Source organism: Bolinopsis microptera, chromosome 12 (assembly GCF_026151205.1).
Source record: "Bolinopsis microptera isolate Bmic1 chromosome 12, MBARI_Bmic_1.0, whole genome shotgun sequence".
Taxonomy (NCBI): Eukaryota; Metazoa; Ctenophora; class Tentaculata; order Lobata; family Bolinopsidae; genus Bolinopsis; species Bolinopsis microptera.
The window spans coordinates 8,759,603-8,772,424 of NC_087083.1; the positions used below are offsets into that span (position 1 = coordinate 8,759,603).

The 12,822-nt window shown below is 38.7% G+C and overlaps 1 protein-coding gene across 1 annotated transcript; it reads right to left on the reverse strand.

Moving 5' to 3' along the window:
* Positions 1–6,880: 6,880 nt before the first annotated feature.
* LOC134823876 (tropomyosin alpha-3 chain-like) lies at positions 6,881–12,776 on the reverse strand. Its single transcript, XM_063835473.1, has 13 exons — positions 12,773–12,776; positions 12,445–12,638; positions 12,250–12,336; positions 11,962–12,081; positions 11,688–11,789; positions 11,445–11,532; positions 11,164–11,294; positions 10,798–10,965; positions 8,275–8,401; positions 7,969–8,101; positions 7,711–7,811; positions 7,416–7,513; positions 6,881–7,250 (listed from the first exon to the last, which is right to left on the reverse strand). Exons 1-13 carry the CDS (start codon positions 12,774–12,776, stop codon positions 7,176–7,178), a joined length of 1,428 nt encoding a protein of 475 aa, XP_063691543.1. The 3' UTR covers positions 6,881–7,175.
* Between the last annotated feature and the right edge of the window lie 46 nt (positions 12,777–12,822).

Sequence of the window (12,822 nt, forward strand, 5' to 3'; positions counted from 1 at the left end):
TTCTCTTTGCCAATGTGGTTTTAAACAGGAGCCAGTCCTTGGCTGCCTGGGATAATAGCCCAATCATTGGCCCAGTTCCATTGAGAGTTTTTGTCCACCATTAAAAAACATATCCAATTTTTAGAATCCTTTTAGAATGTTGAGTGTGAGCTGCCACCTATTTGCGCCTCTTCGTTGATTCTAGATTTACTAGCACTCTTACAATACAGTATTTCTTGCATGCGTGAAGAAGCTAAATGCTCACACTGTGGACATTTAAATTTTCAAAATGTCATATTAAGGGTGCAGGGGGGTCCTTAATGAATTTCTCTCGAAATTGATTTTATAATTGTTTCTGATAGAGGGAGATGATTTCTAACTAGTGGTTTTAGTCCCTTGGAAAATATTTTGTTCCCTTGCCGGAATTATCGCCGGCCAAAGGTCAGCGCTCATGTGAAATTGTATTGCACGAGGATTTTCAATCGCGACCCTGAAAATCGGTCTAAAAATCTATCTTTTTTTATGCTGTGCTCTGCGTAATGCCATCACTTGAATCAGTTTTTTAATCTTTTAACTTTTTACACATTTGTGGGCTATGCTTTAGGATCACTGACTATTTAAAAAAAATTGTTTGGTCAGGCCATGACCTTATAGTCAGCCAATTGGCCATTGCTTGAAAAAATTGATGTATTTTATCATTCATTATATAATACCAAAAAAAATCTATGTTCTCTACATTTTTTGAGCAATCACCTTGTAAACTTTCAGGGTATTGTTCTACGGACCATTTAGAAAATTCGGGGTCTTTCAGAATCTTAAGATAGGCCTTAGAAAAGTTTTTTTATTCTCGATTGTGAAAATCTTGGACCTGGGAAAATCGTTCAAAAAACGAGGTCCAAGATTTCAAAAATCGAATAATAATCTTTTCTAAGGCCTATCTTATCTTTTGACTAGACCGGAAGTTTTTGAATAGTCCTTAGAACCATACCCTGAAAGTTTCAGGTGATTTGCTCAAAACAGGTAGGAGAGATGGATTTTTATTAAACGCGATTTTCAGGGCGCGTGATTGAAAACGCTCGGGCAAATACAAATTAAATGACGCGCCTGACCTTTGACCGGCGTTAATTTCGGCTAGGAAACCAACATTTTTCCATGGGACAAAAACAACTAGTAGATATCACTCCCCCTCTATCAAAACAACAAACTTAAAATCAATTTCGGAGAGAAATTTCATAAAGGACCCCCTTTGTCCCTTAAATTGGGTAGAGCGTAATGTCAAAGTATTCCCAGTAGACTACGGGTCTACGAACCATCGACCTTGTATAGCATGGCTGAAGCATTATAATGGTGATCTTGGTTTAAAGACAATGGGGGAAAAACCCAGGCAGTTTTTTGTCGAGCCTTGTTTGCTTATGGTGGTGGGCCGTGGGGTTGCCAAGGGATTGATTCCGTGGAGACGAGAACCCCGTGGTTCTCTTAGGTGGACTTACTGGTGCCGAGTGACCTTGGTCTTTGGCTACCAAGTACTGGTACATTCACTAACAAAAGGAAGTTTTGACGAGGAAGCACGCGTTCGCGAGATTGTGTCTGTGGATCTCATATACTAAACTTGTCTTTGTGTAGTTGCCACATTTTTCGTTCAGACCATTTTATGACACTGTTCAAGTTGTTTTGTAAAGGACAGATATGTCTTGTTCACAGGTTATCGAGATCGAAACCCAGTCGTCTTATAATGCTAGATTTCAGTCTATGCATGGTTCGATAGTTGAGATTTCAGCTCCTTTGGAAAAGCGAGAGATATCTTGTATAATGTGCACCAGTGCTGTAATTGCTAATCGCGACCGAGCGCAAAATTAGGTGCCGGCCACATAATTTCAACAACTAATTGTCTCGGACTTTGAAATATTATGCCTATTCTCTATATATAGTGTATCTAACGCCATAGAATTGCATCTGTTAAACAGTAAAAAATCGTACTAGGCACCAGGTGGTATTTTAGTAATTTTGGAAGTATTTTGGGGAAATGCCTTACGTGGATTTTGGAAATCCCCCATAATATAGTACCCTAAATACCCTTTGGCTTAACCCCCCCCATTTATATACTTTCCGGTTTTTAAAAAATTTACTACAAGAGAGAAATGGTTGTCAGCAAAGATCCAGACTTTCATATCAATTTGTCATTTCCTTAGAAGTTCCACTTCAGACACATGAATAAATTACACTGTATAAAATATGTATTCATCTTTATTTATTCAATAAACGTGCAGTTAAATACTTTAATGATTTACTTTTACTCATTGCGGACTGTTTGTTTACTTACTCCCATACCCTTTGTAACTTACGGCAGTGAATTCCGCGGGTTACTATAGTTTCTTAATAAATTGCCGTACCTTCATTATAAAAGTCTAAATGTGTAACCCGAATTCTCTTCCTCAGGTTCACAAATTTGGTCAATTTGACACGAAAAACCGCCCGCTGTTGTCGGACAAGATAAATTCGCACTGCAAGGAAGCGAAATCACCCTGGTTTGTTTAATCTTACTTCATTTTGCTTATCTTGCCCCTTATATTTATTGGTCGCATGGGTCAACCTCAATATCCACCTTGGTCACTTTATGATATATTAAACAATCATGGAATGACTAAAAACAAAGAAAGAGATAAACCATAATTAATCCACCGTTTTATCCAGGCTACGAAGTACTAAAGAGTAGCAGCGAGAAAAATGAACTTCCCTCTAACGAGTAGTCGGGCATGCCGACAGCTGGAATTATGCATACCTTAGATTGCTGAAGGACTTATCGTGAAAACAAAAAACGAGTTACTATTGGATATTATGATATCAGTCAATTTTACAAGGCGCATATGTTTAAGACGGCGAAATCTGCAGAACGTATAATTTTAAAGTTTGTGACCAATTTTAGATTCGAAACTAATACGTGTAATACTTCTTTATATATATGGTTCACTTTGGAAATAGAAAAGCGTTTATCGTGTAAGCCATTCGACTATCAAAACTACTAAAAATCATTAAATAAAAATCAAACTTCTTAACGACGCAGACTTTCGGTATTTTATCTTGGATTGGTTTGTATACAATAAAAAAATCCTGTTCTAATTACAGAAACTGAAAGCCTTAGTTGGTGGTTCGCTATTGTTATCATCGGATTTGGCTTGAAATGCCCTCAAACGTATTTCTACATCTTGATTGTTATTTTAACTCAATGAAGAAAAGTGAGAGTTTTTAAGAAGAAACTAGAATGTACTTACAAAATACGTAGTTTAAAACCGGAATTTAGGCTGTCTGGTTTTATTAAGGGCTGACTAGTCAATTGGTAAAGCACCTTGCCTGTAAACTCGGGGGCTTACTAGGTTGGCGGCATCATACCAGGCACTGTGCGGCCTATGACTTTTCCGGATGCTACATGTGGAAATTCTAGTCAATTCAAATATCTGCTATGCAGATACAATCACAGCCCAACCAACGACTTCCCCCAACAAAATATCGTATGTTCATATTGTCTACAGAACTTAATTTAAAGCATAGTGCGGGGGCCTCTTTGGAATGTCCGTATTATTATCATGGTTTGGTTGAATATGCCCTCAATGAATTTTAATTGTGTTTTAAGGTTCCGAGGTTTAGGAACAAATTGGAAAGTGGATTGTAATGATTTACAACCCGGAAAGTATTCATGCTGTCCGGTTTTTTGTAAATCGAGGTCCATTTGTCGGCGACTGGCCCACAAGCCAGATTGACAGTCACGTAGTCATGTCTGGGTGACTTGGGTAGGGAGCCCATGTGGTATACTAACTTGTCAGCACTTCCGAAGTGCAAATGTTTCCAGGATCTGAACTACTTGGCTCCATAACCCAATAGCAATTTTTATCCATATTAATCGATGTCAGCTCAGTCCTGGGTATTAGGAAACAATGTTCATTATTTGCGGGAAATATTTCACAAACTGGATGCGAAATAATGTCCCACATATGCCACCTATCTATCCAGAAGCAAATCCAACACAGTAGTGTATGATTAAAAATTAACAATTAATAGCCCTTCAAAACATCGGATAGACCTCAAAGTTCTGTCAAACTTTCACAAAATTCTCGGAGCTATTTTACTGTGCCATTTTAATGTATTGACGGACGAAATTGATCAGGGGGGACTCCCAACCCACCGCCTGCGGCGGGTAGTTTGATGCTCCGTTCAGAAGCAGGGACCCACTCCTATATAACTACGGTCTACTGCTGTCAGGTTGTCTCAGCTACATGGGTTGGGGGTCCCCCCTTTATTTTTTATTACAAAAAATTTCTCGGATTTATGTAGCAGGGATACCAATTTTATATACCGAGGAATGAATTTACCATATTAAAGACAAAGTAAGCGCGGCGCTACGTGCATCCAACTGTCATTTTTAAGGCGGAGTCGAGTTTAACGTCATAAAATAAAGGATGGCCTATTTATCCTGGATTCTTAAGGACAGATATTTAGCCTGGCTACGCGCGCGCCAAACCCTATTTTAGCGTAGCCTAAGAAAGACAACCCTATTTAGCCTGGACTAAAACTGCGCTAGCTGGCAGATTTTTTGTGGGTTCGTCGCCCTTTTATTACAACACTATTTACCCCCTATACGTTATATCCCTTTATGGTTTTTTCCAGGCATTAAGACTCATCCGAAAGTAGTTCAGCAGGTCCATTTAAGTTCAAATCATTCTAATTCAATGTTGAAGAAGACAGGGACTAAGAATAGTTGTATGGAGGGTTTTTAAGAAATTTGCGCTAAAATACGCGCCAGCATGTTATACGAAATGAGGTAAAAAAACCAAATCGCATATTCAGGTGCCTTAAAAAACCATGTTAAAAATGAGTTAAAGATCGAAACTTGGCAGCTGGGGCCGTCTAGACCTGTCCAAATCGACTGTAAAAAAAAGATGTATTCATGTTTCAGGAGTTTCGGGGAAGTGGGTTTTCTGGGAACCCCTGTTTTACAACAGATTGTCGTGAAGATATATATGTATGTATAGACGCTTTTTGCAGTCAATTGTAGCCTACATTTAGTTCCGTAGATTTCAAAGTATTTTATCGATACAGTCATTTCGAACCACAAGGTTTTTAAAGATAATTGTTTAAGTTTAGTTACATTGTATAGAAAAATAATTTAACGTATCATCATCACTTGTCGAACGTCATCAAGTTAAGTGTTTTTAAACTTGACTTTTGCAAAAGTACAGTAACAACTTTTTTAATCGATTATACACTATTAAGGGCAGTAGTATTTTATTCCAAAATTCTTTGAGGACATTTTCATCTTAGATAATTGTTCAAGCATTCCGAAAAATCTAACGGAATAGTTTCCTACCCTGGCTCTTCATAATGTCATTTCGCTATTGAAGTTAGTGCTTTTTTGAAGAATAATTTTATAAAATACACAAAAGTTGTGAAATTAGTATTCTCTGGTGTTGGGCCATACCTTGGGTTTGTGGAGCTCAATTTTGATTCTTAAAAGGTGGTTTAACATTGTGTTATAGGCTAGTTTTAAAGATAAAAATCGAAAAAAGTTGCACACGTGGCAACGGACACGCTCCAACTTCATTTTAAAATTCGCTTATAATCGCTAAAAATTTTTGTATTCTTCACGATTTTTATCAACTGTGGAGTCCCGCTGTGATCCAGGTTCTTTTTGAAATCTTCTGCAACTTTGCCATGCTTATCATACTTATAATTAAAATACCACTATGCCAAAAATTTACGGTGATTCAATATTGTTTGCGCAGGCGACGTCGCTCAAGTTTGCAGTGCGAAAGGTGACAATTTGGCTCTTCATTTCGTGATTTCGAAATATATTCTGCTTTCCACGATATGTTTAAATGGCATTAAAATGAATTTAATGCCACACTTGAATGAGTAAAAAGTGCCATAATTCAGTCGGTTATTCGACAGAAATACCTACACCTAAAACACATGGAAACGTTTTTCAAAGGCAGAATTTCGAAATCGTCGATAATTACATCCTTGTAAATGAAGTTTTCGGCTAGCTGTGTAATATTATCTGTCATTATAATCAAAAAAAGAGATTTGATATTTGACCATAAATCCCATAATCAGGGTAGAGTGTACCGCTGCCAGTGGCTTCTTTTCCAAACAAATGGAAATGATATTAATTTGAGGAACAGTCGCTATGCAAATTGATACGAGAATGAAATCGGTCGCTCGCTTTTTCCATTCGAGCACGGCCTTACGGAAATTGTAAATAAAGCTTCTTATTGATTTGAAAAAAGCGAGCGACCGATTTATTCTCGGTATCTATTTGCATTATGCGGAATTTCATCAACATTAATATCATTTCCTTTTGTTTGGAAAAGAGAGACCACTGGCTGCGGTACACTCTACCCTTATTATGTGGTTGTTCTGGTCAAATATAGTTATCTTTAATAAAGTATAACCGGCACTGAAGCCTGGCTAGACAGAATTTCGGTTAAAATTAGATGACTAAGAAGTCTTATTGATGCTACATAAGTTCAAGGCGGATGGATTACTAATAGCTACATGAGTGAGTGATTTGAAGGGTGCTTAATCACCATTAACGTCTATAATGGCAAGGCTTCATTTTCATTAAAATTCCCGCGGGTTGTCTTATTGACTTACAAGGCATAACCTGAAATGTGATCCATGCTAAAATTAGTAAGTCATTCGTTTAAAATGTCGATAGAATTAATTACTAATCATGTTGTATAAAATATTAAGTGGTCTTAAATCTTAATCATCGATAGTACAATCAAAACAGCAATATGTTTTGCAGTAAAATAATGCATAGAAATAAGCATTTGGGGTATTCAATAAAACATAGAACATGATACAAACTATCAATACACCAAACCTTAACAAGAACCAGATATGTCAAGAAACTAAAAACAAAAATTATAATTGAAAGTGCAACGTTCTTCTTGTTATTTAGTGCTAATTTAATATTGAAGTATTTAGTTCAGCATGCTAATTAAAAATATATCCAAGAAATAAATTTCAACTTCGAATAAGGTTTGGCTTTTTTCATGTTCGCACAGTGCATGTCTTTTGATCTCAATTTACCATTTTTCGTCGTTTGATTGTTTATCTTTTGCAAATTTAGTCATCCCAGAAATCTAATCAAGTAACTGTACGCGTAAATTTTGTAAGTTGTGGGGGCTTTAAGCAGATTTCTAAGTCTCATTAAGCTTCTTAAGGTGGTAATTTTCTAGCTCCAAGCTTTTGTTCACCACGTTCAATTCCTCCACCTGCAATATAGGTAATTGTTGTTTAAAATAAATTGAAATGTAAATAAGTTGCATATTCAGATGAGATCGTTAAAAATAAACTTAGAGTGCAAGGATCATTACCTAAAATGAATTAAGCATGAATTGAATTCAACATAATGCAATATACCCGAATTATATTTTTACCTGAATGGACAAGTTCTTTGCAGTTCTTTCCAGAACGTGACTTTTGACTTCACTCTCCTCAAGCTTCGTCAGAGCTTCTCTAACTCTTTTAGCAAGTCCTGAACAATGAACAATGGTCACTCACCGATATCTATAATTGTCACTGAAGATGGTACCTGTACGCATGCTTCGCAATCTTCTTTTCGCCATTTTCTTTGTAAATGATCATAACCTAGTGGTCTAGTGATCACATCAAAGTTCTATTGATTTATTAACAGTAAATATAAACAATGTAATTTCATCTCTATAAATTTACCTGCACTTTCCCTCTCCAAAGCTTCTTGGGTGTCACGAAGCTGGGCGTGTAACGTTTTTGAATCCTGCACTGATCTCACAAGCTTTGCCTTAAGCTTTTGTCTAAAAATGTACAGTGATGTTAAAAATATCACTATGATAAGACTAAGAGCGGTTTTATCAACATTACCGATTACCTATTTATTTCATGAGTTCTTTTTATATCAAACATTTATCGAGACTGACTCTTGATAAAAGCAATAATTTTGCATATTCTAACCTGTCTAGTTTTATTGACTGTATGATCCGCTCTGCCTTGGGGAAGGCTTGAGATGATGGTGATTTGGACTGGTCTTGGAAAGTAACACTTTTTGATTCTTCGCTGGAGTATTCATCAATATGGTCTGACCAACCTGATCAACAGAAAACTGAGTCATTTAAAGAAAATGGTTGTGCGATGCGCTTTTAAGCTATGTACAAATCGGGGCTATATATTTTTGACATCATGTGGTTATTAATGTGCTGTTTAATTTAATTTAATTTAAATTGATTTGATTTAATCTAATTTAATTTGTATTCTCATCACCTCTAAAGAACGCCTGTTCAATGTATTCCATTTCACTTTTCAGTTTTTCTAATTTTTCTGACAGCTGACAGTTCTTTTGTTTCAAATCTTCACATTCTTTCATGGCTTCGCCCTCTTTTTCTTTTGCCTGTTTAGGTATGTTATATTAACTTTAGGATCTCAAAATAAATTGATCGATTCAGAAGTTAAATCAAACAAATTATAAAGAATAAGTAAAATGTAGTTTTACAAATTATCACATACATGATCGTGATCGGGAAGTTGGTCGTTTAGCTCCGGACAGTCTATGCAACGTCTATGCAACGTCCGTGCAACAACAAAAGAACCGTCTATGCAACGTCTATGCAACGTCCCTGCACAATGAACACTCTATGCACACTCCCTGCACGGTCAGTCTATGCAACGTCTATGCAACGTCTATGCAACGTCCCTGCACAGTACCATATGAACACCGGCTACTAGCCGGCTACTAGCCGGCTAGTAGCCACTTTTGTAATAACAGCTCCTCAACTTCACATTAACAACCGGCTACTAACCGGCACTTGAAAAGTGGTCACTAGCCGGCTACTAACCGGCTACTAGCCGGCTAGTGACCACAAAGTGGCTACTAACCGGCTACTAAGCGGTCACTAGCCGGCTATTAGCCGAGCTCTAAAGCAGACCTATTAGTAGCCGGTTCTAAACCGGCTACTAGCCGGCACTTGAAAAGCGGTCACTAGCCGGCTACTAACCGGCTACTAACCGGCTAGTAACCACCAAGTGGCTACTAACCGGCTACTAACCGGTCACTATTCGGCTCTAAAGCAGACCTACTAGTAGCCGGTTCCAAACCGGCTACTAGCCGGCACTTAGAAAGCGGTCACTAGCCGGCTACTAACCGGCTACTAACCGGCTAGTAACCACCAAGTGGCTACTAACCGGCTACTAACCGGCTAGTAACCACCAAGTGGCTACTAACCGGCTACTAACCGGTCACTAGCCGGCTCTTAAGCGGACCTACTAGCCGACACTCGAAAAGCGGTCGCTAGCCGGCTGCTAACCGGCTACTAACCGGCTAGTAACCACCAAGTGGCTACTAACCGGTCACTAGCCGGCTCTAAAGCGGACCTTCTAGTTCCAAACCGGCTACTAGCCGACACTTGAAAAGCGGTCACTAGCCGGCTACTAACCGGCTACTAACCGGCTAGTAACCACCAAGTGGCTACTAGCCGGCTCTAAAGCGGACCTTCTAGTTCCAAACCGGCTACTAGCCGACACTTGAAAAGCGGTCACTAGCCGGCTGGTGGGTACTAGCTGGTTAGTAGCGGGCTACTAACCGGCTACTAACCAGCTAGTACCCACCAAGTGGCTACTAACCGGCTACTAACCGGCTACTAACCGGCTAGTACTAACCTGCTCTAGGCGACTCTAAATCAGACCGGCTATAATTCATTATTGCCAAATAAACAAATTATTTGAAACAAATTATTTGAAACACGTTATTTGAAAGTAAGTTCCAAAATCGATTACAACATTTTTATGAAAAATAAAAAAATACTGAAAACTGATTACATTCAATTTCTTCGTGGTGGAGGAGCAGTGTAATTGTTTTTGGGCGCTAGGACGACGCCTTGGGTACAAAGGGTCCTAAGAGTGGCAAGATTACGGTTGCAGATCTCGTTTGCGAAGGTGTAAACACTAGGAAGTCTGACGTCTCGTAATTGCAGCAGTGCGTGTTGGACACCTGGTTAGTAGCCACTTGGTGGTTACTAGCCGGTTAGTAGCCGGTTAGTAGCCGGCTAGTGACCGCTTTCTAAGTGCCGGCTAGTAGCCGGTTTGGAACCGGCTACTAGTAGGTCCGCTTAAGAGCCGGCTAGTGACCGGTTAGTAGCCGGTTAGTAGCCGGCTAGCGACCGCTTTTCGAGTGCCGGCTAGTAGGTCCGCTTAAGAGCCGGCTAGTGACCGGTTAGTAGCCGGTTAGTAGCCACTTGGTGGTTACTAGCCGGTTAGTAGCCGGTTAGTAGCCGGCTAGTGACCGCTTTCTAAGTGCCGGCTAGTAGCCGGTTTGGAACCGGCTACTAGTAGGTCTGCTTTAGAGCTCGGCTAATAGCCGGCTAGTGACCGCTTAGTAGCCGGTTAGTAGCCACTTTGTGGTCACTAGCCGGCTAGTAGCCGGTTAGTAGCCGGCTAGTGACCACTTTTCAAGTGCCGGTTAGTAGCCGGTTGGTAATGTGAAGTTGAGGAGCTGTTATTACAAAAGTGGCTACTAGCCGGCTAGTAGCCGGTGTTCATATGGTACTGTGCAGGGACGTTGCATAGACGTTGCATAGACGTTGCATAGACGTTGCATAGACTGACCGTGCAGGGAGTGTGCATAGAGTGTTCATTGTGCAGGTACGTTGCATAGACGTTGCATAGACGGTTCTTTTGTTGTTGCATGGACGTTGCATAGACGTTGCACTGTCCGGAGCTAAACGACCAAGTTGCCTCGTGATCTGACATGACACGTGTGGTAAATTGTAAATATTTCTAATTAATACTTACATGGGTAGCATCCAGAGCAGATATTTTCTTGAGACTATCCAGCTCCTGCTGCATACTGATCACCACTCTGTCCTTGTTCTGGACACTCTCCTCTAGCAGCGTGTGAGACTTTACCAGTTCAGAGAGACGTGAGTGAAGCTGACTGTTTTCTTCCTCCGCTTTGTCTACCTGGAGAAGAAAATTGTCAAACAATTGTCTTGTTTTACTAAAAAAGTTTGTTTAACTGTTTATCATCTGTTATGAACTAACTCTTCCTTTTGATGATGCTGGGAAAGGAAATTTAATGTTTTGAACAAATTTACTGTAAATGTCCGAATTATGTTATTTCAATGCATACACATGTTTGGGAAAATTGTCAAAAAATACCTTGCACTGAAGCGCTGGTTTCTCTTCCTTTAAAGAAGCAAGATTAGACTTAAGCTCTTCCAACTCATGCTCTAACGGCTCTATTTTGTGTTGCTCGGAGTGTAGTGCTGCATTTTCTTTTCTCAATGTAGCTGTTAGAAGTTCCATTAATATATAGATATCGAATTTAGCAATTGCTCAATCAGAGTTTGGATATATATTTGAAAATAACAGGCTGTGACTTGAAGCCTGCTTTATGGATTAATTTAAGTGCAAAGAACAGAACATAAAGAGTATGTTACCTAATTCTCTTTCCATATCCTTTGCATGTTGTTCTGCAGCGGTGATAATTTGTGCTTTTTCGTGGTTGTCTCGATCCAGAGCTTGTACCTAATGGCATAAAAAGATGAAATTAAATTAAACATAGTGAAAATCACGATTATAGTTTATACCAAGTGCAGATAGACCAGGTTTTTAATGGCAACTTGAAGTAAACCTCTGGCATATTAAACATTGTGCAGAAAAGCTGTTCTAATTAAACTAACTTGTCCTTCAAGGAAACTGCAGTTTTCTTCAACAGTAGATATTCTTGTTTGAAGCATCGAATTTTCTGACTGTCTCGTTTCAATCTCTAACTTTAGTTTTTCCTGTTTAAATAAAACTGTCAATAAAACTAAACAAAGTTCAAATAATGTTTCTACCATAGTCGTGCAGACGAATATTCAAAAATATTGGCCAATAGATATTAAATATTTTACGAAACTAATTATTTTAAAAATTATCAAATATTACGTCGAAAAAACTTCGACGTTTTCTCACCACATTGTTTTTCAGAAGGGTATTATTTTCCACCAACTCTTCCCGAAGAGAACCTTTCTTCTGCTCTGCATCTTTCAGCAATTCTTCTAATTCCAACAGTTCGCGTTCTAGATTCTCTTTCTGCAGAGACAGTGAAAATGTTTAGTGATTTCGATGATATAAAGTACTAAAGTATAAACACAGGCAGTTTAAAGTATATATACATGGAATAAATCTGAATCGATAGTTGCGCTTAACAAGTAAGTTTAAGTCAATATAAAAATGTCCTTAATCATGTTTATTACTTACATCTTTTCTGAAGTCTTCAAGTGTCAAGAGGGTATCCTCGATTGTGCACCGGAAATTCTTCTTTTCCTCGTGATAAAACTGTTCCACCTGATCAGATAACTAAGTTACATTGAACCACAAAAAGAGTGTCAAATATAATTAACAGTGGAAAAATCAGAGGTTGTACAAAACAATTGTCCACTAAACTAAACATACCTGATTAAGCTTTAGATCCACATCCTTCAGTCTCAAAACCTCAGCCTGATACCTGCTGCTCTCTGATTTCAGTCTCCGAATCTCATTTTCTAGACTCAGAAGCTGTTGGGTGCTTGCTATGGTGGATCTCAGTTCAGATCGCAGAGCTTTATTTTCCTCCTCTAGTTCTTGGAGCAACTCTTGGTTTATTTGACCTGCGATTTATCATGGATCACATTTCAGGTTATGCCTTGTAGTCAATAAAGACACCGCGGAGTTTGTAATGAAAATGAAGCCTTGACATTATAGACGGTTAATGGTGATTAAGCACCCATTCAAATCAGCTCACACATGTAGCTTTAGTAATCCATCCGCTTGAACTGTTATGTAGCATCAATA

Excerpts from the sequence above, each read along its gene's own strand:
- LOC134823876 (XM_063835473.1), bottom strand. Across the intron at positions 11,790-11,961 it reads CCCTTCTGAAAAACAATGTG|GAAAAACTAAAGTTAGAGAT; the intron begins GTGAGAAAACGT and ends TTATTTAAACAG. Across the intron at positions 7,812-7,968 it reads CAGTCAATAAAACTAGACAG|ACAAAAGCTTAAGGCAAAGC; the intron begins GTTAGAATATGC and ends GTACATTTTTAG.